This window comes from Polychytrium aggregatum, assembly GCF_025602895.1.
Source record: "Polychytrium aggregatum strain JEL109 chromosome Unknown BJ171scaffold_320, whole genome shotgun sequence".
NCBI classification, from domain to species: Eukaryota; Fungi; Chytridiomycota; class Chytridiomycetes; order Polychytriales; genus Polychytrium; species Polychytrium aggregatum.
Window position 1 is genome coordinate 3066 of NW_026516522.1, and position 23583 is coordinate 26648.

Sequence of the window (23583 nt, forward strand, 5' to 3'; positions counted from 1 at the left end):
TCGAGAGCAGTGTTGAAGAACTCATCTAGCTGTGTCGAGCTCAGGATCTTGACAAAGCTTTTGGTCATCCGCATTTTGTTGGCGTACTTGTCGAGCATGATTTCTGTTGTATCGGTAAAGCACACAGGAAGCCTTTCCTCAGCAGCTGCGCTTGGATGTTTGGAGACTTATGTCAGCCTGTGACTTACTTTTCGCATCAGTGAAGTCTCGGTTCTGGGAGCCGTCTCTGTGCACAGGTGGGATGCAGAGTGAGCGACCAGAGAGAGAAGCGGAGTGTCCAAATGGCGACGGTATCGGCGATGCCAACGCTATGAAGCAGATAACGGACTTGCCTATATGCGGATGCTCGTGCGGATGGCAGATCAATCCTATATGGCAAAGTCGTCCAAAGGAAAAGGCGGCAGAGAGTGAGAAACACCCTGCTCGGAGTGCCGAGCTCGACTCACGGGATGCAATCTGGCAGCCCCCGAACGACATTTCTCTCGGAACGGCTGCACGAGTTGCCGAACGCGGAGTAGATACAAACCCCGATGCGGGATTGACCTGAGGAAACAGTCCAGTTCCGTCGGCATCGCCGACTTGGTCTTTGGTGGGGTCGGCCATTGGTGCTGAACGCTTGACTTTCGGTACCCTACCCGAGCGACCTGGGCCCGTGGATTTTTTCCATCCAAAGGCTGTTTTGACGGCGATGTGAGTGGGGCTATGATCTGGATTGGTGGTCAGAGAGGCTTGGTTCGGGCTGGTGGCGATTGTCTCGGGGAGCCTGGGCACCGCGGATTCGGTTGTTCGTTGAACCATATATCGAGTGGAAGCAGCACCCCAGGGTCAAAGACAAGGGGCAACGTCGAGTCAAGCAGTGCAGCAGACATCGGGGGTGGTAGTGGGCAGGATACTCTCCGGAGTCGACGGAGAGTGAAGAGCAGCCTTTCCAAATCGAAATGGAACACCCAGACACGTGTGTCGACGGATGTTCGATCGATGCTCCCACCACAAAGCGAACTGGGACGCCTACCCATGCAGTCGGCGATAGCCTGGGTCCGTGTTCGAAGTGATCACTTTGGCAACCTCCGAGTGGAGAGATCGGGCCGCCCTCTGTCCACAATCGCCCTGCACGCAGTGATCATGTGGCGCCACATTGACACTGCGATTCCGCACTACACGGCAGCTGGAACTGCAGCACTGCATCGTAGCAATGGATGGGTGGGTATTCAGAACCCAGAAACAAGCGATAGCCCTGCTCAAAACGGGATGTCCCGTTCCCGTTCCCGTTCCCGTTCCCGTTCCCGTTCCCGTTCCCGTTCCCGTTCCCGTTCCCGTGTGAGTGCGTTTACAGCTTGCTCGAAGCAAAACGGGATATGGAATTGCACTCCTGTCTCCGCTGATCATCTAGTTGTTCGTTGCTTTGGGAACACACATGGTCGATTTCCGGTCGCGCCGATTGACTGGAATCGATGTCACAGTTGGGACTATGGTGCATGCGTTCGACCCTCTGCTCTGGACAGCTCTGTGCAAATATGGTTTCTTGTCGCCGAGATGGCTAGGTCGAACGAGTCGCTCGCCGTGTGTTCTGGGACATGGCCACCTCTGGTGATGGTGGGATTGCCCTAAATGCTTGGCGAATCCGGGATTCATGTGTTGGAGAAGCACATCCCTTTCCCTGTTTCCAGGGGCCATTCCCAAAGGCATCTCCAAAGACAATCACAAAGGCAGTCACAATCTCGGCCTGTTTGGACATACCGCTTGGTCATGGTGGACGATGGATGAGGTGTGTATTCACATCCAGAGAAAGCACCCTCCGGACTCGGAACAAGTTGCCACGTATGCTTCAGTTATGTTGTAATGTTCGGCCGTGTTCCTCGTGCAAGAAAACAGGAGCGCTTGTCTACGGGGATGCAAACGAAATGCCGTCGTCCTAACCGTCCTTGCTCGACACATGGAGCAGCGGATTTACTTGGATCGCGGGCAGCCAGATCCCAGCTGCCTGGCGCTTGACCCGGCATCAGGTGGGCTCACGCATGTTGTTCGTCGGATCCGTCGTGATGGTCGATGTTTTTCACCGAGAGGATGCTATTGTTTTGGCTCACCCGGAGCTCCTCCATGGTGACGATCCGCGGCAGTCGGCGATCAACCGGAGTGACCATCGCCTCTCTCCGAGACCTATATGAGCATGTTGGGCTGTGAGCTCCAGAGACGCTTTCTGCGCTCGGTTGCGTGATGATCCGAAGAAATGGCTTGTGTCGCAGCTTCCGACTTTTCTCAGCCGCTGGGGTTCGCTCCTGGAGGGCAACACATTCCATATCCCGGCTAGGGTAATCAACCGGGTCGGTGGGGTGACTATCGTGCAAAGGCTCACTCCGAATCGACGACGAGGATCGTCCCAGATCCAATACAACCTCATGCAGTCGGGAAAGTCGCAATAATACAGATGATCCCACCGAAGATCTTGTGGCACTGCTCTGGACACTGTCATGGCGATCCAGAGTCGGCGAATCTGGCGTCCAGTCGATAGATCAGCTCGTTAGAATCAGGCTTGGCTCACGGGCCTATTCAACAAACATGAGGCCAATTTATCGCTCTTGCTGTCGAATCTACCACCAATATGCTGTTAATGTCCACAATAGACACGAACTTGCAGCCATTTGGCTCCATTCTCGATCACTCACCGATAGCGGAACTGAATCGCGTTTGTTCGCCAGCTATCCAGCTCTTCCAGGCATCGACCATGGGGATCGTCGTTTTCGGGATCGGGATCGGGATCGAATCGCTGCGAATCTTTGCAACCCGTGCATGAGAAGGTGTTGGAGGCTGGCTTATCGCCGGACTGAGTGTCGCGTTGTCCGGCAGCATGTATGGGTCTCGTCGTGAGACAGATTGGCCTGTCCAAGGTACCAAAGGCTGGGAACCCAAGCCCACGGAGTACTCGAAGGCGATCCACTGGACGTTGAAATGCGCCGGCCACGGACAAATACCGGTAGACGCCGCAGTTTTGTTCGACAGGGGGGGGGGCGTGTGTATGCATTCGGGTATAGACGATGAGTAAAAGCAACAAAGTATTGTTAGAGCCTTCCGACGTCATCACAGCCACCGTTTCGCACTGGTCTATCCCATACATCTCACACGTGATTGGCCTCTCTCCCGCGATCGTGCATGTTCGTGTGCGGGAAACGAGAGATCATCAGCAGAGCGAGTCCGAGCCTCTCGGTAGAGCCAACCGCATCTTCATCCAAAGACCATTCACGCCCGAACCATATGACGGATAGTCGTGTGTGGATCGGTGCACCGATGCATGTTGACCGTGGGCGCGGCAAACATTCGGAGGCGAGGAGCAACGGATACCACCCTATCGATGCTCGCATACCTGGACGCTGACAGCCGACTTGGCAGAGCTGGCTTGTGACCCACTTGATTCTCGTTTCTCGGATCCACCCAGTCCACCACCGATGAGAGTCGAGAATCGGTGGACCGCGCCTCGCGACGCTGTGCTGTCTGGCCTTGGCTTCGTGTCGCCGGAGCCCAGATCAAACGTACCACTACTCAAACGATTGGCACTGAGCGAGGGATGCCGTGTGTATAAATCCGACTCGTGGCTTCTTTGATCAAGGAGTGAGCCATTTTCCCTGGGAGATGGGCGCTCCAGGCTGGAATACAGTCCCAGGCTGGTATATGAGGAATCGCTCAGAGGCCGTCGCGGAAACGACGGCTTGGGGGCAATTCCCATCCACGACGTTAATTGGCGCTTCATACTTGGTGGACGTCCATGGCCAGCAACCAGGACGACTGGCTCTGGAGGGGTTATCGAACTGGATCGGCTGGATTGCGGTTGCAGGATCGGGCCATCACCAGGATGCCGAGACCACGCCACGGACCTGGTTCCTGAGCGCACCATGCGTCGATGTCTGACCACGTATACGACCAAGATGAGTATCATGGCGATCATACTGAAGGCAGCGACTTCCACTGGGTTGATTGAGGATGACGCTGCAGAATCCCCAGCCGCCATTGGATCCGTCGAGGACGGGACTGCGAATGGCGGCGAAGGTGGCGGGATTTGGACGCTGGCGGAGCCACTGCTGTCGATCTGGTAGGCTAGCCATGTCCAGCTTTGGAGATCGAGAATATGATACTGGCTTGACGCTTGATCGGCTTCCAGGATATCAAGGGTTGGGATGCCGCCCCAAACCATGATGGCTGTTGCGCCGACCGGCGCGACCGATAGGAGGCTCCGAAACGAGGGACCTTGGCCAGTGGTGGGTTGTGGAGCGAGCGTCAGGGAGTCCGGGAAGCTGGAAAGGCGACATGCATATACAATGGATCAATCCGATGAACACCGCCAATGCCACGGAAGGCAATCGATTGAGCGAGTCAGCGATCGGAGGTAGGAGAGCAAGCGGCCTGGAGACTGGTCCTTTCCCAGGCATGTCCTGCTGGCGTTGGTCTCAAGAGGTAGTCGTCACAGTGACCATGTGTCTCCATGCAAGTGTTGTAGTGATTCCTCAGCCCCTTAGATTCTTGTGATTTGCTTGGTTTTGGCTTGCGTCCTCGTCCTCGTCCTCGTCCTCCTTCACCCCGACTCAAGCCCTTCCGGCTGACGGATCATTCCTCTACTCAGTTGCTCGTATCATGAGACACAAGCTCAGCAGACACTCACTTTGAGAAGTCCAGCACCCACACCGGCGAGTTTGTAGAATTGGAAGTCAGTCCGGCATCGATGAGAACCAGCTGTGAGCTGTCGGGCGAGGTTGCTGCCACCGGGGCAAACAAGACACCCGTTGGGCTGCGGTTGGCGGTAGAACTCATGGCGGGCAGTGTCAGCTTGAGATCGATGAGCCGAATGGCCAAGCAACCGTTGTTGATGGCGTCGGGCTGTGAAGCCAGGATCTGGGAGAACGGATTCGGAGGCAAGCCAATGCCCCAAGTGCCCGTGCTCGGCGGAGGTGCGGTGAAGAGCCCAAAGCATGCAAGAAGATGGCTACCGACGAGCAAGGACAAATGGCCATAGAGCGGCGGCAGAGCTGGAGGCGATCCGATCGAATACCACTGCAAAAGTCCAAGGTCAAAGGCCCAGATCTCGCTCGAAGGCCCATACGCCGTAATGCCGCCGACGACATAGATCAGCTGGGCATCCGGGTCGAATACTGCCGAGTGGCCATAGCGCCATCCAGGGGCATGCGAGCGGAGGTCGTCGAGGGCAGTGGTCTGATGGGCAAACGGGTCCAAGATCATCACCGAGTGGCTCGGCGGTGTCAGGGACTCGTTGCCTTGGACCATCCCAAAGAGAACCCAGATCTGATTCTCGATGACGAGGGCCTGGTGGTCGATCCTGGAGACGTTAGCGGCAACCATGACGGCGTGCCAGGACTGCGTCTGGTTGCTCTCAGGATCTGCTGCGATCGGGGTCGGGGTCGAGGCCGAGGCCAATCCCAAGACGACAGTGCTTGCTGTCGACGGAGCGGTGCCATGAATCGGATGGGTTGCTGTTGATGAATCGACCTTGTGGATCGGATCGGTTGCTGCCAGATCTGCCCTCGGCTCGGATGCGAATGTGGTGTTGATGATCATGGACGAGGCGAGTGCCGGCGCCCATCTCGGCTGGAAAGCAGCGGCATTGCCCAGGTCGAGCAGCCCCGCCATCGTTGCATTTGGCGAGGCATATCCTCCCAAGACCAGCAGGAGCAAAGCATCACTCAACGGGATGGGAATCGAGAACGCTGTCTGATGGATGGCGCCAACCGCCCACATGGTATTTTGGAGGTGCCTATTGATGGCGCTGGCGATGCAGGAGGACCCGAGAGCAAAGGAGTTTGGAGGCATCCCCTCGTCCATTGAGACGGAGGGGGCGGCCGAGACGAGTGCCTCCCGATCATGGCAGGGAAAGCGAAAACGGCAACTACACGGAGCTGACGATGAAGATGGAGCGCTGGGTCGTGTGATGATGGGCCCTGAAGCAAGCGCCTTTCCAACAGCCCGAGGAGCTTGAGCCGCATTGACCCCAACGTTAACCCCGACGTTGGCATCGGCATTGGCATCGGTATTGGCGGCTTCGAGAGCACCGCGGATCGGAGGCCACGGACATACCCGCAATGCTCATCGCCGATTGCAGCGATCGAGGTAGTTGTGTGAACGGACAGCCCCTCGTCGCTTCACATCTTGCGGGACAGCTCCACCAGGCCAGCAAACAAGCGGGCCCCTCCAGCGGGTCTGGGCGGGCTTGCGATCTGCAAGGAGCAAGGATGGCGGGATGCGGGGACGGGCCGCAGGACGAGGCCGAACTCGGAGACGGATGCGGGCGGATGGAGCTAGAGACGGCGACTCTGGGGATCATCCCAGAGCCTGAGAGAGGTGGCCATCATCGGTGTATCAAACAGCACCATCCATCGCTGGTGTTTGGGCGAGCTGGCGGAACGGGCAATGCGATCGAGGATCTGATTCGACTGCCAATGCGCCATCGTTGCTCGTCGGTGCGATAGTCGGTGTGGATGGTCAAGACATGGGCATTGCTGTTAAAGTATATGTGCATTATTCAACGGGTAGATGGGAATAGATCGTCCCAGGTCCCGCAGAGTAGCTTCGCGAGCGACTCTATCAGAGAATAGCGTCTTCGGTTCGTTCCAGAAAAAATGGGACGGTGCCAACATTCTCTGGAATCAGAGACCTGGGGCCTGCCGATCATCTCTCGACTGCTGTGGGCAGGACAGGGGATTGCACTCCTGTCTCCGCTGATCATCTAGTTGTTCGTTGCTTTGGGAACACACATGGTCGATTTCCGGTCGCGCCGATTGACTGGAATCGATGTCACAGTTGGGACTATGGTGCATGCGTTCGACCCTCTGCTCTGGACAGCTCTGTGCAAATATGGTTTCTTGTCGCCGAGATGGCTAGGTCGAACGAGTCGCTCGCCGTGTGTTCTGGGACATGGCCACCTCTGGTGATGGTGGGATTGCCCTAAATGCTTGGCGAATCCGGGATTCATGTGTTGGAGAAGCACATCCCTTTCCCTGTTTCCAGGGGCCATTCCCAAAGGCATCTCCAAAGACAATCACAAAGGCAGTCACAATCTCGGTCTCCTTAGATACTCAGAACAGGGTGCCCCATTTCGTTTTCGACTCGCTGTATTATCAAGGAGATAGCCAAAGTAGCAACAACGGCGTGAAAAGCGCCGATCGGCCTCGGCATCGTCAAGGCCTTGGGCAATTAGCTCAGTTGCCCTCTATTTCACCATCTCGGTACCTTTACCCTTGGCGAGCAAATAGCGCCGCCCAGAATGCAACCAGCATCAGCATCCAGTTGAAGGGAGTAAGTTGCAGCTGGCCCGCCCCGCTGGTATGTCGGTTGGCGGTTCGTGGATCGACAAAGGACGACGGTACAGGCGAAGGGCCGCTGCCGGGGCTGAGGTTGGAGGTGTTGGTGTTGGGGACCAGGAAGGGATTGGTTTCGCCAGGGACAGTGCCGTCGGCATTCATAGGCACGCCAACGATGCCTCGTCCGGCCCGCTGGTCGGGAGTATCGGCTGGCCACTTTGGAACAGGTTGGTCCTTGTCGTCGTAACACTGTGAAATAACAGGGCAGCCATGTCGAGCGATGTTGTCGTGGATACAGGCCGATCCGATCAGGACCGTAGACAGGGGAGGGATTAGCGACGCTGGGTATGGCAAGCACCTCGGAACCTATCTATGCCCGCCTCCAAGGCAGACCGAGACGGCCGCTCTGCCAAGGAAGTATTGCTCAAACGTAGCGTGACGACGTACCTGGACTTGGACATATTCGAAGATGGCGTACCGACCGTAATTCGGGTCAGCACCGCTCCAGTCGGTTGCGCCGCCGGCCCACTCCCGTGTGCGATCGGAATCGCCGGCGTCCCAAAGGGAGAACTGGATGAGGGATGGTGTTGTAGGATACCAGTATTGAATGAGGCCACTCTGGACTTGCTTGGACTGTTTGCCGTCGCCGGCCTTTGTGAAAATCTTTTGGACGACGCCGTCGATAGAGTACCTGTGGCCAAGCAGACGAGGCTGGTGTTGGATGCATGTGCGATACCGATACACGAGGTTTCTTCAGTGTAACTACATCAACGTACGTGATCTGGTTGTGGGTCCAGTCCATTTCATAGATGTGCCAGTCGTCGAAGGCGCCCGAGGGCACAAAGGCCCCGTAGTGAGTGCCCTTTTCGGGGTCGAGCTTGGTCAGGTTCCAAGGAGACTGATCTTGGTACTGGTGGTAAAAGACGTTGCTCTGAGACTGGCCCTTGACCATTTCCCAGTCGATTTCGTCTCCAATATCGGACATTGTGATGAAGGACGTGACAAAGCCGATCTGACGCACGGCCTTGAGGCGGGCGGTGATCTTGCCGTACAGGATATAGCGAGTCGATGAAACACGGGTACTGGCTGTGAGATTGCAGAGACAGACGGGATGTCAGACGGGGTGTCAGCGGCGACTGCACGCAGGGATAAGGGCAGCGACCCTGATGGCGTTAGGTTGGCAGGTGGAGTTGCAACCATGCATCAAGAGGAGGGGCACCAGAGAGGACGATCGGAGATGGAGGACATGGTTCGGTCGGCGAGTCAATCGTGATGATTCCGGATCTGCCAGCGTCTCGAGGAGGATATCCGCGGAGCTAGAGCGGCGACTTACATCCATACGGGTTGAGAGTGTCCGGCGGCTTGGCCGAGAGCATGAGCCCACCCGTTGCACCAAACTGGTTACGGATGAGCATCAGAGGTGGGATGGAAGTCAGCGACGATGCATGCAAATGAGAGGATGCGCATGGAGATGTCACATCGGCAGCGACTTTGAAGATGCCACCAGCGACATCATCGGCGAGAACAGGCACCAAGTGGCCATGCAGCAGCGGCGGCAGCAACAACAACAGCGACACCAACGACAGCAACGACAGCAACGACAGCAGCGACACTCACTGTGACCAGGTCCTTGGCGTGATCGATGGTCCAGTCGTAGACGGTATAGTCGATCAGCGGAGGGGCTCCTCGGCGCTCGGGGTTGGTCGGTGCCGGGGCGGCGATGCGGGAAGGATCCTTGAAATCATACCGAGCCGAGATGCAGTTGCCGACCACGCTGGGTGGGTCGGTGGACGAGGTCGCAGCAAGGGCGAAGCCGGATCTCGGGGTCGCAGCTCCGAAGCGGCTCTGGCCCTGGGATGAACCGGACTGGGGTGTGGTATTGGCAGAGGAAGTCACAGCGGGAGAGGTCATGGCGGGGCCGGGGGGATGCAAGTTCGGAGACGTGGTAAGAGAGGGGAGCAAGAAGCGGCTGGACGAACGAGCGGATGAAGACGAGAGAACGAAGACGAGAGATTTAAGGGCAACGGACGGCAAAGCGGCAACAGAGATACAGCGGTGCGGCTCTGTATGTCTGTGCAACGTGCTGCTGGGCACAGGTGTGGTGTGGTATTACTGTGTGATGTGATTTGACTCTGTGCTTTATCGCTGGGCTGGACCGCGTACGATTTTGGGCTGGGTGAGTTGTGGAGCAAGAGCAAGGGCGTCGGTGGGGGCTGTGCTGTGGTGGTGGGAGCGAAGAGATACTCGCCCAATGCTCCCCTCCAACTCTTGCTGGCAGCCCTGATCACCTCCACTCCAGGCCAAGGTTGACGAGGTCGACAAGCTGCTGCGTCCGGAGGCTGTGCTATGCAAGGCTTTGAGTTGCACTTTGTTCGGAACAGAGCGAGGCAGTGTGTCCCCGAGTCATGGGCAATCCAGTGGCTCTGGTGTCGCTTGGGCGCCTTCAGTGATCGCCGGGTGTGTGATATAATCCGACTGCGCCGTGCTTATCGAAACGAGACTATGTGTCCCAGTGTCCATTCACCCTGACCACTCTGGCCCGACCTCCGGGATCTGCCGAGTTCAGTGGTTCAAGTTTCGGACAGCAAGGCGAGCGAGCCAGCCTCCATCTCCAGATTCAAGGGTCAAGGGGAACATACAAGTCGTATATTTGCAGATGCAGTCAATGCATCCCAACACACGAGCACAGCAGCATTCAGTAGCAAGTACACATTAGCGACAACGGCATAGAAGGTTGGTTCGAAGTGGGAGTCGGGGTGGCGAGAACTTGGTGGTCATGGCGTCGAAGCATCATTGTCCGTCAAAGGGCGCAGTCCTCGGGCAGCCACTGGACTGACGGCCAGATGGATGAGGTTTCTCAGTTGCCGCCAGAGGTGGTGAAGCCATAGGTCTGGTCGGTCGAGCCAATGCCGCACTGGCCGTATGCGATCCAGAAGAAGCCGTCAGTGCCCCAGGTGGTGGTCCAGGAGTTCTTGCAGAGCCAGGCCTGGTTGCCCTCGTCCCAGCCGACGATCGAGACAGCGTGGCCGCCCTCCTGCTGGTCGGACTGCTGTGTGTAGATCTGGTTGTTGGAGCAGCAGTTCATAAAGTCTTGGTCTGTTGGGAGCAAGGGAGAGTGTGGTGAGTCGGTGCCATGTCCACCCAGATGCACTGTTGCATGTGCAGGTACTTACAGACAGTGAAGGCAGTCACCACGGCGCCGTAGGTCATGATGTGCTGTTTGATCTCGTCGACGCTGCCGAACGAGGCCACCGAGAGCCCGCTGGTGCGCTGGCAGCTGCTGTCGTCGCACTGCTGATCCTGACCGTCGCCGGCGGTGTAAGGGAAGCAGTCGGCCGAAACGACGCCGTTCTGGGCAATGTCGTTGGCCGCCTGGCCGGTCTGCCAGCCAGTGCTGCAGGAGGCGCCGTCACCCGAGCCAAGACAGAAGAAGAGATCGGCGGTCGAGACCTCGATGCTGTTGCCGGTCTGGCTGAGGAAGGTGCTCTCGACGGTGGCAGCCGAGGAGAAGGCAACGCAGCTGCCGCACTGGCCCTGGTCCTTGATGGACGAGACCCAGTTCTTGTTGCGGGAATCCCACGAGTCGGGGAGCATGGCGGCTCGGACGGCAGCGGTGTGGATATCAGAGGCGTTGCTGCCCTGGGTGGGGAAGACCACAGACGCCGGTCAGTGCAACGGCAGAGCGATGCAGAGCGGGCCGGTATCGATGTGGAGTGTGCCAAGCATCGATCGACCATCCACCAGGCATCAGCTGAACACTCGCCAGGCATCGCAGCAGCAACAGCAGCCACTTGCGGCATTGCATCGGACAGACCACTTACAAAGACCGTGGTGGCAAGCGACTCGATGTTGTCATCGGTCATGGTGAAGCTGGCCATGTTCTTCTTGTTGGACTTTGTGTGGGTCTTGACCTTCTTGACGAGCTTCTTGAAGGCGGGGTCCTTGCGCTGGGTGGCATGGGCCTGGACCAGAGCCTTGGCATCCTTGGACATGCTGGCCGTGTTCTCGGCAGAGCCGATGACCTTGTCGAGCGACTTGCGGTACTTGTCCCACTTGCCGCCCCGAGGGACAGTGGCAGCCTCGATGGCTCCGGAGAGGGCGAGGAGGGTGGTGAGAGCAAAGCCGAGGTTGACGAGCATGGTGGAGACTGGGAGTGAGGCCAAAGATAGAGAGGCGAGAGGCTGGTCTTGCGATGGAGGCTGGTGTGCCGGTGGTGGTGATGGTCCAGGACAGGCGGGAGCGGTGTCCTTTTATCCCCCAGCGCACATCGGCGCATCGCCAGAGGGCCTGGGAAAGACCATGAGGCATGGGGGCGCGGATCGAGAAGGCCCGGTCGATGGCAGGATGCGGCTGGAGTGTGATTCTCGAGCATGGTGGTTGTGGAATCATCGGGCAGGTCATGCAGCAGCAGGTGGCTCGTGAGAATCGGAAGGAAACAGCGAGCCGACGACCGCCGTGACAATGCCCATGATCCTGCACTTGGATGGGATGCAAAGAAGACGGTGCCTCCGGGACCCAGATGGAGCCGCCACAATGTCCATTCCGCTGGGTGGCTGGGTCTGGTGATCTGCCTTTCGTTTTCCTTGCTGGTCGAGCCTCGCCGGCAGGATGGCCGGCTGCTGAAGCAATTGGGAGACAGCTGCAGAGGCAATTGAAATGCATCAGCACTGGTATGCGCTGCCCGATACAGCAGCATCGGCCGTGTGAGATTCGCCTGGGTCGTCTGCATGAACATGCACTTCGTGGCCAACTGAGAAAGGGCTCGGGGACGGACCGCCTCGGCCCCAGTCTCCATCTGCTGCGGATGGCTGGTCAGCAGCATTGGCACTTTCCGGCGGAGCTGTGGGCTGACTGTGTCGAAGCAACCGTGGGGCTGGCATGCAGTTGATGGGAAAGACCAAGGACCATGGAAACGGGCCGCATGACGACGGGGCCACCGAGCGAGAAAGACACTGGCGCATGACCTCGAGCCGATCCAGAGGAAAGCGGCAGGCGAGCCACCGAAAAAGCAAGGCGCATTCGGCTGACATGGCGGAAAGTCGCCAGGACAAGCGGCATCCGGGATCCTGTCGATTCGGCATCTGGCCCCATGGGAGTCTGTGTCCCGAGATCATGCATCGCAGCGGCTGGGCATGTTGATGCCGGTGTCGAGCCCCGTCGGCGCCCCGCACTGGTTCCCATCGTGGAACCAGCCCATCCTCGGATGCCATCGACCTCAGGTGATCAATCTGCCCGTCTGGCGGCTTGCCTGCGGCCTGCCGATGGATGCTGTCGTTTAGCGAGATGTGGTGCTCGGGCAAGACCTCCTTTGCCGACTCGCTTAGAAGGAAATGGGGCTGGTGCCCAGCTGCATATTGCGTGGGCCGCAGTGACAGCCGTGACTTGTGCAGAGGGCAGTCATGAGGCAGAGGGCAGTGGGTTGATGGTTGGTCTGTCTCATCTGCCGTCGCATCCGAGGTATCGGAGCCATTGCATCGGCACCGTGAGTATCGACGAGTCACTTGCTGGCATCGCCCTCGCAAGATCGCTGGTCCGGATTGCACGATGGGCGAATTGTCGACTCGGTGAGCAATGTGGATGGGCAGTGTGAATGGGCAGTGTGGATGGACAATGCCGAGATAGGCGATGGAATGCGCTGGCTTGGAAGTGCAGAGATGCAACAATGGAGGAATCAGCGAGCGTGGCTCATGGCGAGAGACTTTGGTGATCATCAGTTGAGCCTCGATCGTGATGTGCCAGAGGACGACTCTGCTTTGGATTATCTGATGTTCCCAAGACGGAGACTATCCAACAACCACAGCTATTGTTTCATAAGAATGGAGCCCAGCCAGTGACTCTAGCCGCGATGTGATGGTTCTGTCCTCAGCATTGAATGAATCGCCAGGTCTCTTAATCTACTCACGATCCTACAAAGTTTGAAGGACGCCACGTAGTGCGGATATGCGTGAGTCAAGCAGACGGCATGGCTCGACGGATGCATGTCTGATCTGGATGCATTGGAGTACTGACTCGCTTGGGGGAGAGAATGTCCACTCAGGTTTGGTTTCAGCTGATGATGGCAATGGCCATTGGCGACAGCGAGGATGATATTGGAGTGAGAAGATGTATTCACAGACAATCTGGTGGGAAGACACCACCATGCATGAATTGGTGGACCAGCGAGCCACGGCTGATGAGACAAAGACCGTCGAGACAAACGACAGGGATCAGACTGACGTGAAGGAGTGAATGGAATACAACACGAGTAGATAGGATATGGCTGGGAATGTGACAACAATCAGACGATGCGAGTGGCAACGGGGACCAGGACAGGGTTGTTCAATCGATTGATGCCTGACAATCTCGGAACATCATGGAATGCCATTCGCCGTGGCTGTGGATAGTGTCTGTGCAGTGGTGTCGGTGTGGAGAGCCTGGATGAAGTGCAGCGAGATGGATCAAGGCTGTGGCAGATGGGAGACACGAGCGTGAGCGAGTGGATGATGATCGATGAGAGTCGGAGGAACGAAGGATTAGGCAGAGAGAACAAGAGTAGGAATGTGAATACAGCAGTGGAGTGAGTGTGGCAATCAAAATGGATGGGAACATGGATGGAATGGAGTGAAAACAGAGAAGGGAAGCAAAATGCTCCGCACAGGGATCGAACCTGTGACCTTGGCGTTATTAGCACCACGCTCTAACCAACTGAGCTAGCGGAGCGAGAGAATGGTTTCGTCCGGGATCGAACCGGAGACCTTGAGTGTGTTAGACTCACGTGATAACCAACTACACCACGAAACCCCGTGACTTCCAATTACACCGGCTCACTCTATGAAACAGTGCACCCCATTTCGATCATCGAATGTTCCATCAACGGGCTCGACCACAGAGTGATCCAGGATTCCATGCATCCCACGCTCCCACGCGCGTTGCGGGACTGACCGCACGGATGCCAGTGATATCAGTCGCTCAAGCCCGAAGAATGTTCCTCTGGCGGGTCGGAGGTTTCCCTCCCAAACCTGACGGAGCGTGCAGAAAGCCCGGACCCAATGGTCCCAAAATCCCGGTGAACAGGAAACATGCGTCGGAATGTGTCCGAGCCAAGAACCGTCTCGAGCAGTATGTACATCCTGCGAGGATCCCCGAAGGCATCACGTACATCGACCTTGCAATCGACGCACTCCCCAAACTGGCTCGAGTGCCTGCAAGACCAGCCACCATCGACCAGGAAAAACTGAGCAAATGGCGTGCCAAACGCGAACGAATCCTCAACAACAGACCAGCGATCTGGCTGGATGTCGTGGCGGTGTTGGATGACAACGTAACCGAATGTCTGTCGTGGACAACTCGCAGCGTCGTCACCGAAACTCGACTCTTTGAGATCGTCAATGCCTATGGCTGGCCCGTCATGTTCGAGACCCGCGAGCGATTCAAGGCCCTGCTTTACCGACCGTCGCTGCCCAACGGCTCGTCGATGCTGACGCTCATGCATCTGATCCTGAGCATGTCCTTCCTGGTCGACAACACCAACACCCGGTCGATCTGTCCGGCCCTCGGTTCCCAGGCCGGGAGGATCGCCGGGCGAGGGCTGCTGTACCTGACCCACATCGGGTATCTGCCACCTCCTCCGAACCCTCCGTCGCCGCTGAGACCCGAGGAGCACCCGCGGCCAACATCTTCCGTCCCGACACCCACAACTAGCTCGGTGGTGGAGGTCACTGCATGTTTGGCAGTGCCATTCATGGTGCATCCCATGCACAGCCATGGTCCTTCACTTGCACGGTGCCTCACAACTCCCTGACACACACTCCTGATCTATCGCTTCGGAGTCTGTGCACGACATCCAGAGCTTGCCAATGTGTCCCACTCTCACCCCGTCCACATACCCCGATGTCGCCCCAGTCGCCCTGTCGGCAATTGACTGTCTGTCCTGGTCAATATCACAGCCATATTGGATTCTCCATGCGACTCCTCCGTCTGGTGTCAGTGCTGGTTGCGAGTACTTGTGGACGGAGACAGGGTTGCTGATGCAACAGATCGAGCCGCATTCATTCGATGCAAAGGGGGAGACATTCTCGAGCCACCACGGCAGCCGCCCTGCTGTCTCGCATCCTGTTTCCTCGTTTGCTGCCCCGTTCGGCAGCACCACACAACTCGCCAATCGCAGCGAGAATCGAACTTGGCAGTCACAGACCCCTCGCCAGCACCAACAAGGACATTGCATCAACAGCAGAGGAAAGGGCAGGAGAAGGCGACCAAGCGACCGGATCGAGTGGTGAGATGCAGGTGGCACCGACGCCTTTCCGCATGGCCAGCAAGGCGAGCTGTGCAATATCCCCCACAACCAGCCACAACCAGCCACAACCAGCCACACCCAGGCCACAGAGGAAGGACAGAGGCCGCCAAATGCAGACCGACTGAGAAGCACAGCCGAGAGTGGGTGTGATGTAATGCTGCTTGCGGCTGTGTCGATGGTCTTGTGCTGAGAGCAACTGTCGGTGTGGTCCGGCAGGAGAAGGAGCCAGGAATATATGAACAGGCCAGCCGGCCTCCTTCGTCGCCCCTGTCTGCTCCATCGCCTCTGTCTTGCTGCTGTCGCTCCGTCGTGGGTGCCGACACACTCGAAGATGGCCCTCCGGTCGCTGATGTGCTGTTTCTCGTCGCAGGACGAGGATGATCCTTCGTTTGGCGATATGCCCAAGACCAAGCCCAATCCTGTTCCACCCGCCGACCCCTTCGACCCTTGGGCGCACCCTGTCGAAGCCTTCATCCGGATGGCCCGCGACGAGCCCGATGCCCTCTGCATCAACACCTACGAGAGCGGCGAGTCCGTGCGCTACTCATACCGCGATGTGTGGAAACATGCATACTCAATCGCCCAGGCTCTCAAGGCGCTTCCTGGCTGGAACGACGACGGCCACGATGCCGTCGGCACCTTCTGCGAAGGCGAGGCGCACTGGGTGTTCTTCTCGCTCGCCGTGTGGATGCTGGGCAAGTGAGTATCGGCCCAGGTGCTGTGATTCGATCTGTCTGTTGCATGGTCCTGGCTGCGGATGTCGCTGCCACCAGTCCAGGGTCAGAAGGATTGGCTGTGGAATGTGCTGTGAGTGAGTCTCCCTCCAGGGATGACAGGCAATAGCCGTGGCTGGCTCACCCACGTATCCATCGACAGGAAAACCCTCAACTTTGGTCTCAAACTTCCCTCACCGGCCCGCAAGACCCTTTGTACGAGGTAGGATCGACATCGTGGCTCGTAATGGTTCTTTTCACTCAGTACCATGAAATACGGAGCTGATTGGTCAATGAAACTGCTCACAGACACTGCATCAAGTACATTCTCCATCAATGCACGAAGCCAGGGCGCACAGAGGGTGTCAAGCTACTTGACTCATCCTGCTTCTCGATCCTGGATGTCATTCCACCCCCTTCTCTTGAGCTCTGCGAACCTCTCGACGAGTTTATTGTCTACCTATGTACCTCAGGGACAACTGGTGAGCTTCATATCGCTGGAGCTCCGTTGGTGTTCATTTTTTTGAATGTATCTTCGTTTTCTGATATTCTGAATCTGAGACTATAGGTATACCTAAAACGTAAGTAGAATCACAGAATTCACTCGACCAGATCATGTTAGTCATAGATGGAAAAATATTTTTCAACAAAAATTTTCTTGCAGGTTCAAATTTTCTCATTTCGGGGCGACAACGGTTCGAGCTTCCATAAAAGATAATTACTCAAGCGTTGGAGTGACCCAGGTATTAAAATTGAAATTCTCTTGAAATTTCGAATTACTGATGGCTATGATTTGTAGCCCCCTTCATTCACAGCAATAATGGGATGCTCTCTCTCGGCGCTCAACTTGAGAGGATCACTGTGGTTTGGAAAACCTTCATATGACAATGTGGAAAAAGTTGAAGGCATCATCAAGATGATGAATGAAGGACTTCAGTTCATGTTTATGGTACTGCAAATATTACACGATGCACGGCAGCGAAATATCATGATCGCTGATATATATCTTTGTTCAGCCTCCGTCCTTCATGAAGTTGATTTTGGATGTTGCTACAAGCCTTAATCCGAATATCCAGTGGGATGGAGTAAAACGTATTCTCCTAGGATCGGAAATCATTCCTCCTAGCATTATAATCGATACGAGAGATCGATGTCCAAATGCTGAATTGCAATTCGTGTATGGATCAAGCGAGGTAATACCGAATTCAGGAGTAAACCCAAGGGGGCAAAACACGCTGACCTTGACTATCAATCATTTCTTCCTAGGCTGGGCTTGTTGGCGCAGCAGCGTACTTTCAACTTGCAGTAAACGAGCCGATCACATTTTCCAAATTGAGATACAAACAAACCAATCCTAGTGTTCGATGCCTTCTCATCGATGATAGGGGCAACATTCTCGACCAACACCAGACCAAGGAAGGAATACTTGTGTATGCGGTCGATCCTAAGCATCCAGCCAAGGATCATCCAAATTTTACAACATCTGATCCAACCGAGAAGCTTGCGACATTTGGCTTCCTCGTGGATGGCTCGCCCCGAGTCTGCACCATGGACTGGGTCGAGATGGTTGGTGAGAACGAGTTCAGTGTTGTTGGAAGGTGAGTCTGGAGACTATTGTGTTCCTGATCCATGAGAACTGCCATCCACACTCTTGGTTCCGATCCTTTTGCTCGCTGGATACTTATCACTCTCATTCTCACACCTCACACCTCACACCTCACACCTCACACCTCACACCTCACACCTCACACCTCACACCTCACACCTCACACCTCACACCTCACACCTCACACCTCACACCTCACACCTCACACCTCACACCTCACACCTCACACCTCACACCTCACACCTCACACCTCACACCTCACACCTCACACTCCAGATTCGACCAGAAGATCAAAGTCAACGGTGTCTATGTCGACTTGAACTACCTCAGGGAGCTTGTCCACAAGCACCTGTCCCAGGTCATCGCCGATTGCTACTTCATCCACACCTCCGAGAGAAAGATCATCTTGCTCTACGTCCTTCAGAAAGGATCCAATCCCGACTTGATCTCGGCCGATATCATTCGAGTCGTCGAGGACATGTTGTTGCTGCTGAACGTCTCCAAGTTCCCCATCCACAACTGCCTCAGGCTCCACGAGCTCCCCTTCAACGACTCGGGCAAGGTCGATCTCAAGAAGCTCAAGCGCATCGCCGAGAACATCGAGCAGTACGGCCAGGCAGTCGATTACCCACCCCTCATGGTCACCAGGACGTTCTTGACCAAGATTGCCTTCAAGATCTCCGAGTTCAGCAGCCAGATCCTGGACAGTCCTGGTCTGTACGGTCGCAACTTTTACATTGGCGGTGTCGGCTTTGACTCGCTGAGCATCGGCCGCCTGGCCATCGCCATCAAGGAGGAGTACGGTGTCGAGATCTCGCCAATGATCCTGCTGTCGAACAGCATGAGTCCCAAGAATGTCGCCCAGCTGGTCGTCGACATTCTCGACGACAAGCTGGTGATTCCGCCGACAATCGATCTGGCTGCCGAGGCTGCCAAACTCGACGATGCGAGTGTGACGGCCGAGGGTTTCCCTCCGTTTGTCTATCCCAAGGAGGTCCGCGGCATCGTCCTGACGGGTGCAACCAGCTTCCTCGGAGCATTCCTGATCTTTGAGCTGGCACACAAGTTCCCTCGGGCCAAGATCTACTGTCTGGCACGAACCGAGACCGAGAAACTGGCCTTCCTCCGCACCTACTCCAACGCCTCGAGGCTGGTGATTGCATCGCGGAACAAGAACGATCCGTGGTATGACGTGCGAGACCGGTGGGTTGGTCTGCGCGGCGACGTTTCCAAGGAGCGATGGGCACTCTCGGACGAGCGATGGAAGGAGATTTGCGAAGAGACCGACATGATTGTGCACAACGCCGCCGAGGTGCACTGGCTCTACAACTATAACACGCTCAAGGCAACAAACGTCCTCAGCACGGTGACGGTGCTGCAGCTGGCCACGACGCACCATCTCAAGGTGGTGCACTACATCTCGACCATCGGGACGATTGCCATGGCCAAGGGCTCCGACAAGCCGCTCGAGGAGAAAATGTACTCCAACTGGAACCTGTCGGGCGGCTACTCGCAGACCAAGTGGGTCTCTGAGCAGCTGATCAACAAGGCACGATCGAGGGGAGTGCCTGCAACCATCATTCGGCCAGCGATGATTGCTGGCGACAGCGGATACGGAGGTGAGCCGTGGTGTGGTGGTGTGGTGGTGTGGTGATGTGGTGGTGTGGTGGAGAGATTCCCTCCTTCGTTCCCTCGACTTGGCCATGGGTTGATGATCTTGTTTGTCGAGTGGCACCCATCCATCGACCGACACTGTTTCTCACCCTGTTCACTCCATCCTCCAGTGTGCAACACAGACGACTATATCTGGCGATACATCGAGGGATGCATCAAGCTCGGCGTTTGCCCGGCAAACGCCAGTCCCGTCACTTGGACCATGGATCCCGTCGACCATGTTGCCAAGGCGATTGCCGAGATTGTCAGCTCGGAGGAGGCGCTGTCCAAGTTTGTGTTCCACATCAGCGACTCGGAGCACAGGTGAGGAGTGCGTGGAGTGGAGTGTGAGTGGAGTATGTGAGTGGGTGTCAGTCGATGCTGTGCTTGGCATTGAGGGTCGCAGATTGACATGTTTGATGGCGGACATCGTGGGCCATCGCAATCACCCCTCACTCACTCACTCACTCACTCACTCACTCACTCGCAGTGTCATCACCGAGAAGCGTGTCTTTGAGATTGCCGATTCCGTTGGCTGGACCGTCCTGCAGGACACTCGCGAAAAGTTCAGGACCATCATCTGGCGCAACCCATCGCCCGATAACCACGCCCTGCTTGCGTTCATGCGGATGCTGATGGACCTGTCCTTCAGGGTCGACAACACCAACACTCGCTCGATCTACCCGACGCCGTGTCCCTCGCCCGAGCTGGTCGTCAGGAAGAGTCTCTTCCACTTGGATCGGGTGTCCTATCTCGACCAGCCCACGGCGGCGGAGACCGAGCTCAAGGACGAGGAGTATCCCGATGTCCGTCCCTTCACCCGCACCGGCCGCCACTGATGTGTCTGTGTGCTGGCTGGGCGGCCGCCATCGGTCGATAGTGGGACATTCGGCTGCCGTGGCCTCCGAGCCTCGAATCAGGTTTCCCGTTTCTTGAACCCCGTTTCCGTTTCCGTTTCCGTTTCCCCTTTTCCGCTTTCCGTTTTACTCAACGTCCGTGAATGAAACACCTCCACCTCCCCGCTTTGTTTCGTGGGCGAGGGCCTGCTCGGTCGTCTCAGTCCAGCTGTTCTGCAAGTCGTCATCGCACAAACAACCAATACACTGGCCGAGGTTTCAGAGTTCCTCCCTCAGTCCCCTCCTTGTGTCTGCGCCGCATCGACCGGCCACTCTTGTTGTCGACCAGGTGCGATGCAACGATTTATTCTTGAGAGACATTGCAACCAACGATCGAACCTGCATCTCATATATATCTCAGGTTCCATCGCCAGCATAGAGATGAACATAAATGCGAGGCTTTGCGTCACTGTTGCTGCCGCTGTTGTTACATCTGATTGCTGTTCGCGATTTCATCGCCGGAAATGTGTTCTTGGGTCCTACTGTTCTGGGGTCGTTGGTTACTCTCGCCAAGGCTAAGAGCTGTCACAGAGAGCAGGAGGACTATCGCCAGGCCAGCAAACTGTGACATGGTATCCGGGGGGGGGCATGATTTTCCACCAACTACCGGATTTCCGCGGCCCAGGCATTTCGCCGTTAATGCTGGTGACTAGTTGCCCATGCCCAATATTCGAGCCTTTGGTAGTTACATTGCTGCATGGCAGTTGCACAGAGTTATTCATCAATGCTCTCTTGACATAGCAATCAATTCGACTGACCGGGACAAATGGCCAGATCTACTAAACACTCGTAGCACCGTATTCGAACAACCTGGGTGCGCTTAGAATCCACGTACTTCCTCCACAACGTCACGGGCGCGATCCGCTGCCATCAATCCGTAGCCTTGTAGGGTCATGGAAAACGTGCCGTTGCCAGCGGTGAGCCCACGCAGAGCTGTCGAATAGCCTACCATCTCGTTCAGCGGAATCTTGGCCTCGATTATGCGGTAGGCAAAGTCGTCTGTGTCACCCTGGGCATCCATGCCGTCGAGCGTAATGATTTCACCGCGACGCACACCCGAAACATCCTTGGCCACTGCGCCGACCAGCTTCGCGGGCACGCATATCTTGACATTCATGATGGGTTCTAGAAGCTTGGGAGCCAGGGTCTTGATGGCCAGCTGAGTGGCCTTCTGGGCAGCCGCTCGAATCGCTGGCAGCGTTGACAGCTCTGGAGTATATAGCTGAACATGGGTGACTTCGACTCTGGCATTCGTGATTGGGAAACCGAGCAGCGGGCCGCGGCTGAGTGCTCCCTGGATGCCACCATAGAGAGCGGCCGAGATATCGTCGAGCCCGGGGAATCCAGCCTCGGTTCCGTGACCAGATACCCTGGAGGCATCAACACCGGCCAGAACAAGGTTGCCGTCGTCGTCGCCGATCGGAAGCAGCCCGGGGTGCTCAACATTGTCGTCGGGGTTTTGTCGGGGGGTGATTCGCAAGCTGACCTGGGCCTTGGACTTTTTGCCAAAGACCTCGCGGTCATACAGGTAGGTCTCAGTGTGCTCGTCTTGGATCGTCTCGCGGTAGTTGATGCGCACCTGTCCCATCTCGCAGCTGACTTTGCGCTCCTTGAGTCGCTCGGCGAGGATTTCGAGGTGCAATTCGCCCATTCCCGAGATCAACGTCTGCCCAGTTCCCTCATCAACACTGACGTGGAGTGAAGGATCTTCGCGCTGCAGTATCTCCAATGCCTCGGTCAAGGCCTTCTCCTCCGAGACAGACGAGGCCTCGATCGAGCGCACAAAGACCGGCGGTGGGACCGGGATTGGATGCAGTTCCAAACCACGGTGGTCGTTGCTCTGACAGAGAGTGTCGCCGGTCTTGGTCACTTTGAGGCCCAGAATGGCGCACACGTTGCCGGCAGAGCACTCGGGGATTTCCTCGAAATCATCAGCGTAGATCTGCAGAAGCTTGCTGCCACGTTCCTTCTCGTTGCGGGTGACATTCTTGAGCACCGACCGAGCCGCAAGAGTTCCAGAGTAAACACGCACAAAGACCATGGTGCCTCGCTTGGGATCGTGTATGATCTTGAAGGCCAAGGCGCACAGGCTGGGGTCGGAGTGGTGCACAGGCACGGACTCGCCGGTCTTGCGAATAATGCCCTCGGGGGCTGGGCGATCGACGGGAGATGGGAGGTAGTGGATGGCGCCGTCCATGACCGTCTGCACGCCAATGTTTCGGAAGGAGGCACCGCAGTAGACAGGGACGACTTTGCCGGCAAGCGTTAGTCGACGCAGGGCCGCATGTAGGGCCCCTGTCGAGATTTTGGACATGTCCCCGTCGGCTTCGAGGAAGAGGTCCATAAGCTCGTCATCCAACTCGGCCAGGGTTTCGACCATCTTTTGCCGGGCAGCAGTGGCCTCATCAAAGAGGCGCTCCTTTTGGCCAGGTCCAGTCTCGAGCTTTTCACGCCGGACGATGCGGCCGGTTGGGTCTCTGGACCAATCCAGGCGCTCCATCGAAACCAGGTCGATAACGCCTTCAAAGGCCGGACCGCCACTGCCGATGCCCGAGGCCGAGTGGCTCTCGTCCATGACGACGGGCCACTGTACCGGCAACGAAATGCCCCAGCCTCCGAGGACGCTTCTCCATGGACCGGACGGAGCGCACAAAATTAGCGCCTTCCCGATCCATTTTGTTGACAAAGGCGATGCGGGGAACTTGGTAAACGATTGGCTTGCTTCCAGACGGTCTCGGTTGGGCCTCCACGCCGAGGACGGCATCGAGGATCACGACGGCGCCGTCCAACACCCGAATCGATCGTTCGACCTCCATGGTGAAGTCGACGTGTCCGGGTAGTGTCGATCAGGTTGATTAGATGATCTTCCAGGCGAGCGGAATGCATGCCGACTGGATGGTGATGCCGCGCTCACGTTCTTGGGGGAGGTAGTCGGTGACGGTCGAGCCTTTATCGACGTCTGTGAGTCAGGCACGCAGACCGAGTTGGTAAACGAGGCAGGTACGAATTAATTAGGTTAGCAGCTCTGGGCTTCATCGGATAAGCCCGAGTACGATAGCGCCGCCCGGTCTGCGCCGATAAGCCGACCTCCAATTTTGCTGGTGTGTCCAGCATAAAAGAGCATGCGCTCGGTGCTTGTGGT

General features: G+C 56.7%; 1 protein-coding gene and 2 non-coding genes across 3 annotated transcripts; all 3 read right to left on the reverse strand.

Moving 5' to 3' along the window:
• Nucleotides 1–1747: 1747 nt before the first annotated feature.
• Nucleotides 1748–5697, reverse strand: BJ171DRAFT_553671 (uncharacterized protein). Its single transcript, XM_053113065.1, has 4 exons — nucleotides 4649–5697; nucleotides 3359–4283; nucleotides 2664–2934; nucleotides 1748–2491 (listed from the first exon to the last, which is right to left on the reverse strand). The coding sequence occupies exons 1-4, from the start codon at nucleotides 5629–5631 to the stop codon at nucleotides 2010–2012; spliced, it is 2661 nt and encodes an 886-aa protein (XP_052961395.1). The 5' UTR covers nucleotides 5632–5697; the 3' UTR covers nucleotides 1748–2009.
• An 8226-nt stretch (nucleotides 5698–13923) lies between these two features.
• Nucleotides 13924–13997, reverse strand: BJ171DRAFT_t505. The gene has a single exon. It is a non-coding gene; the product is annotated as a tRNA-Ile (tRNA).
• A 7-nt stretch (nucleotides 13998–14004) lies between these two features.
• Nucleotides 14005–14078, reverse strand: BJ171DRAFT_t504. Its single transcript has one exon. It is a non-coding gene; the product is annotated as a tRNA-Val (tRNA).
• Nucleotides 14079–23583: the final 9505 nt, after the last annotated feature.

What these genes read in the sequence shown, in the direction of transcription:
- BJ171DRAFT_553671 (XM_053113065.1), bottom strand. Translation starts at nt 5,631, where the DNA reads ATGGCGGGGCTGCTCGACCTGGGCAATGCCGCTGCTTTCCAGCCGAGA. An exon ending in AGTCGGCTGTCAGCGTCCAG is followed by an intron (nt 2,935 to 3,358) that starts GTATGCGAGCAT and finishes TTCAACGTCCAG; the next exon opens with TGGATCGCCTTCGAGTACTC. An exon ending in GCGATTCAGTTCCGCTATCG is followed by an intron (nt 2,492 to 2,663) that starts GTGAGTGATCGA and finishes ACTGGACGCCAG; the next exon opens with ATTCGCCGACTCTGGATCGC.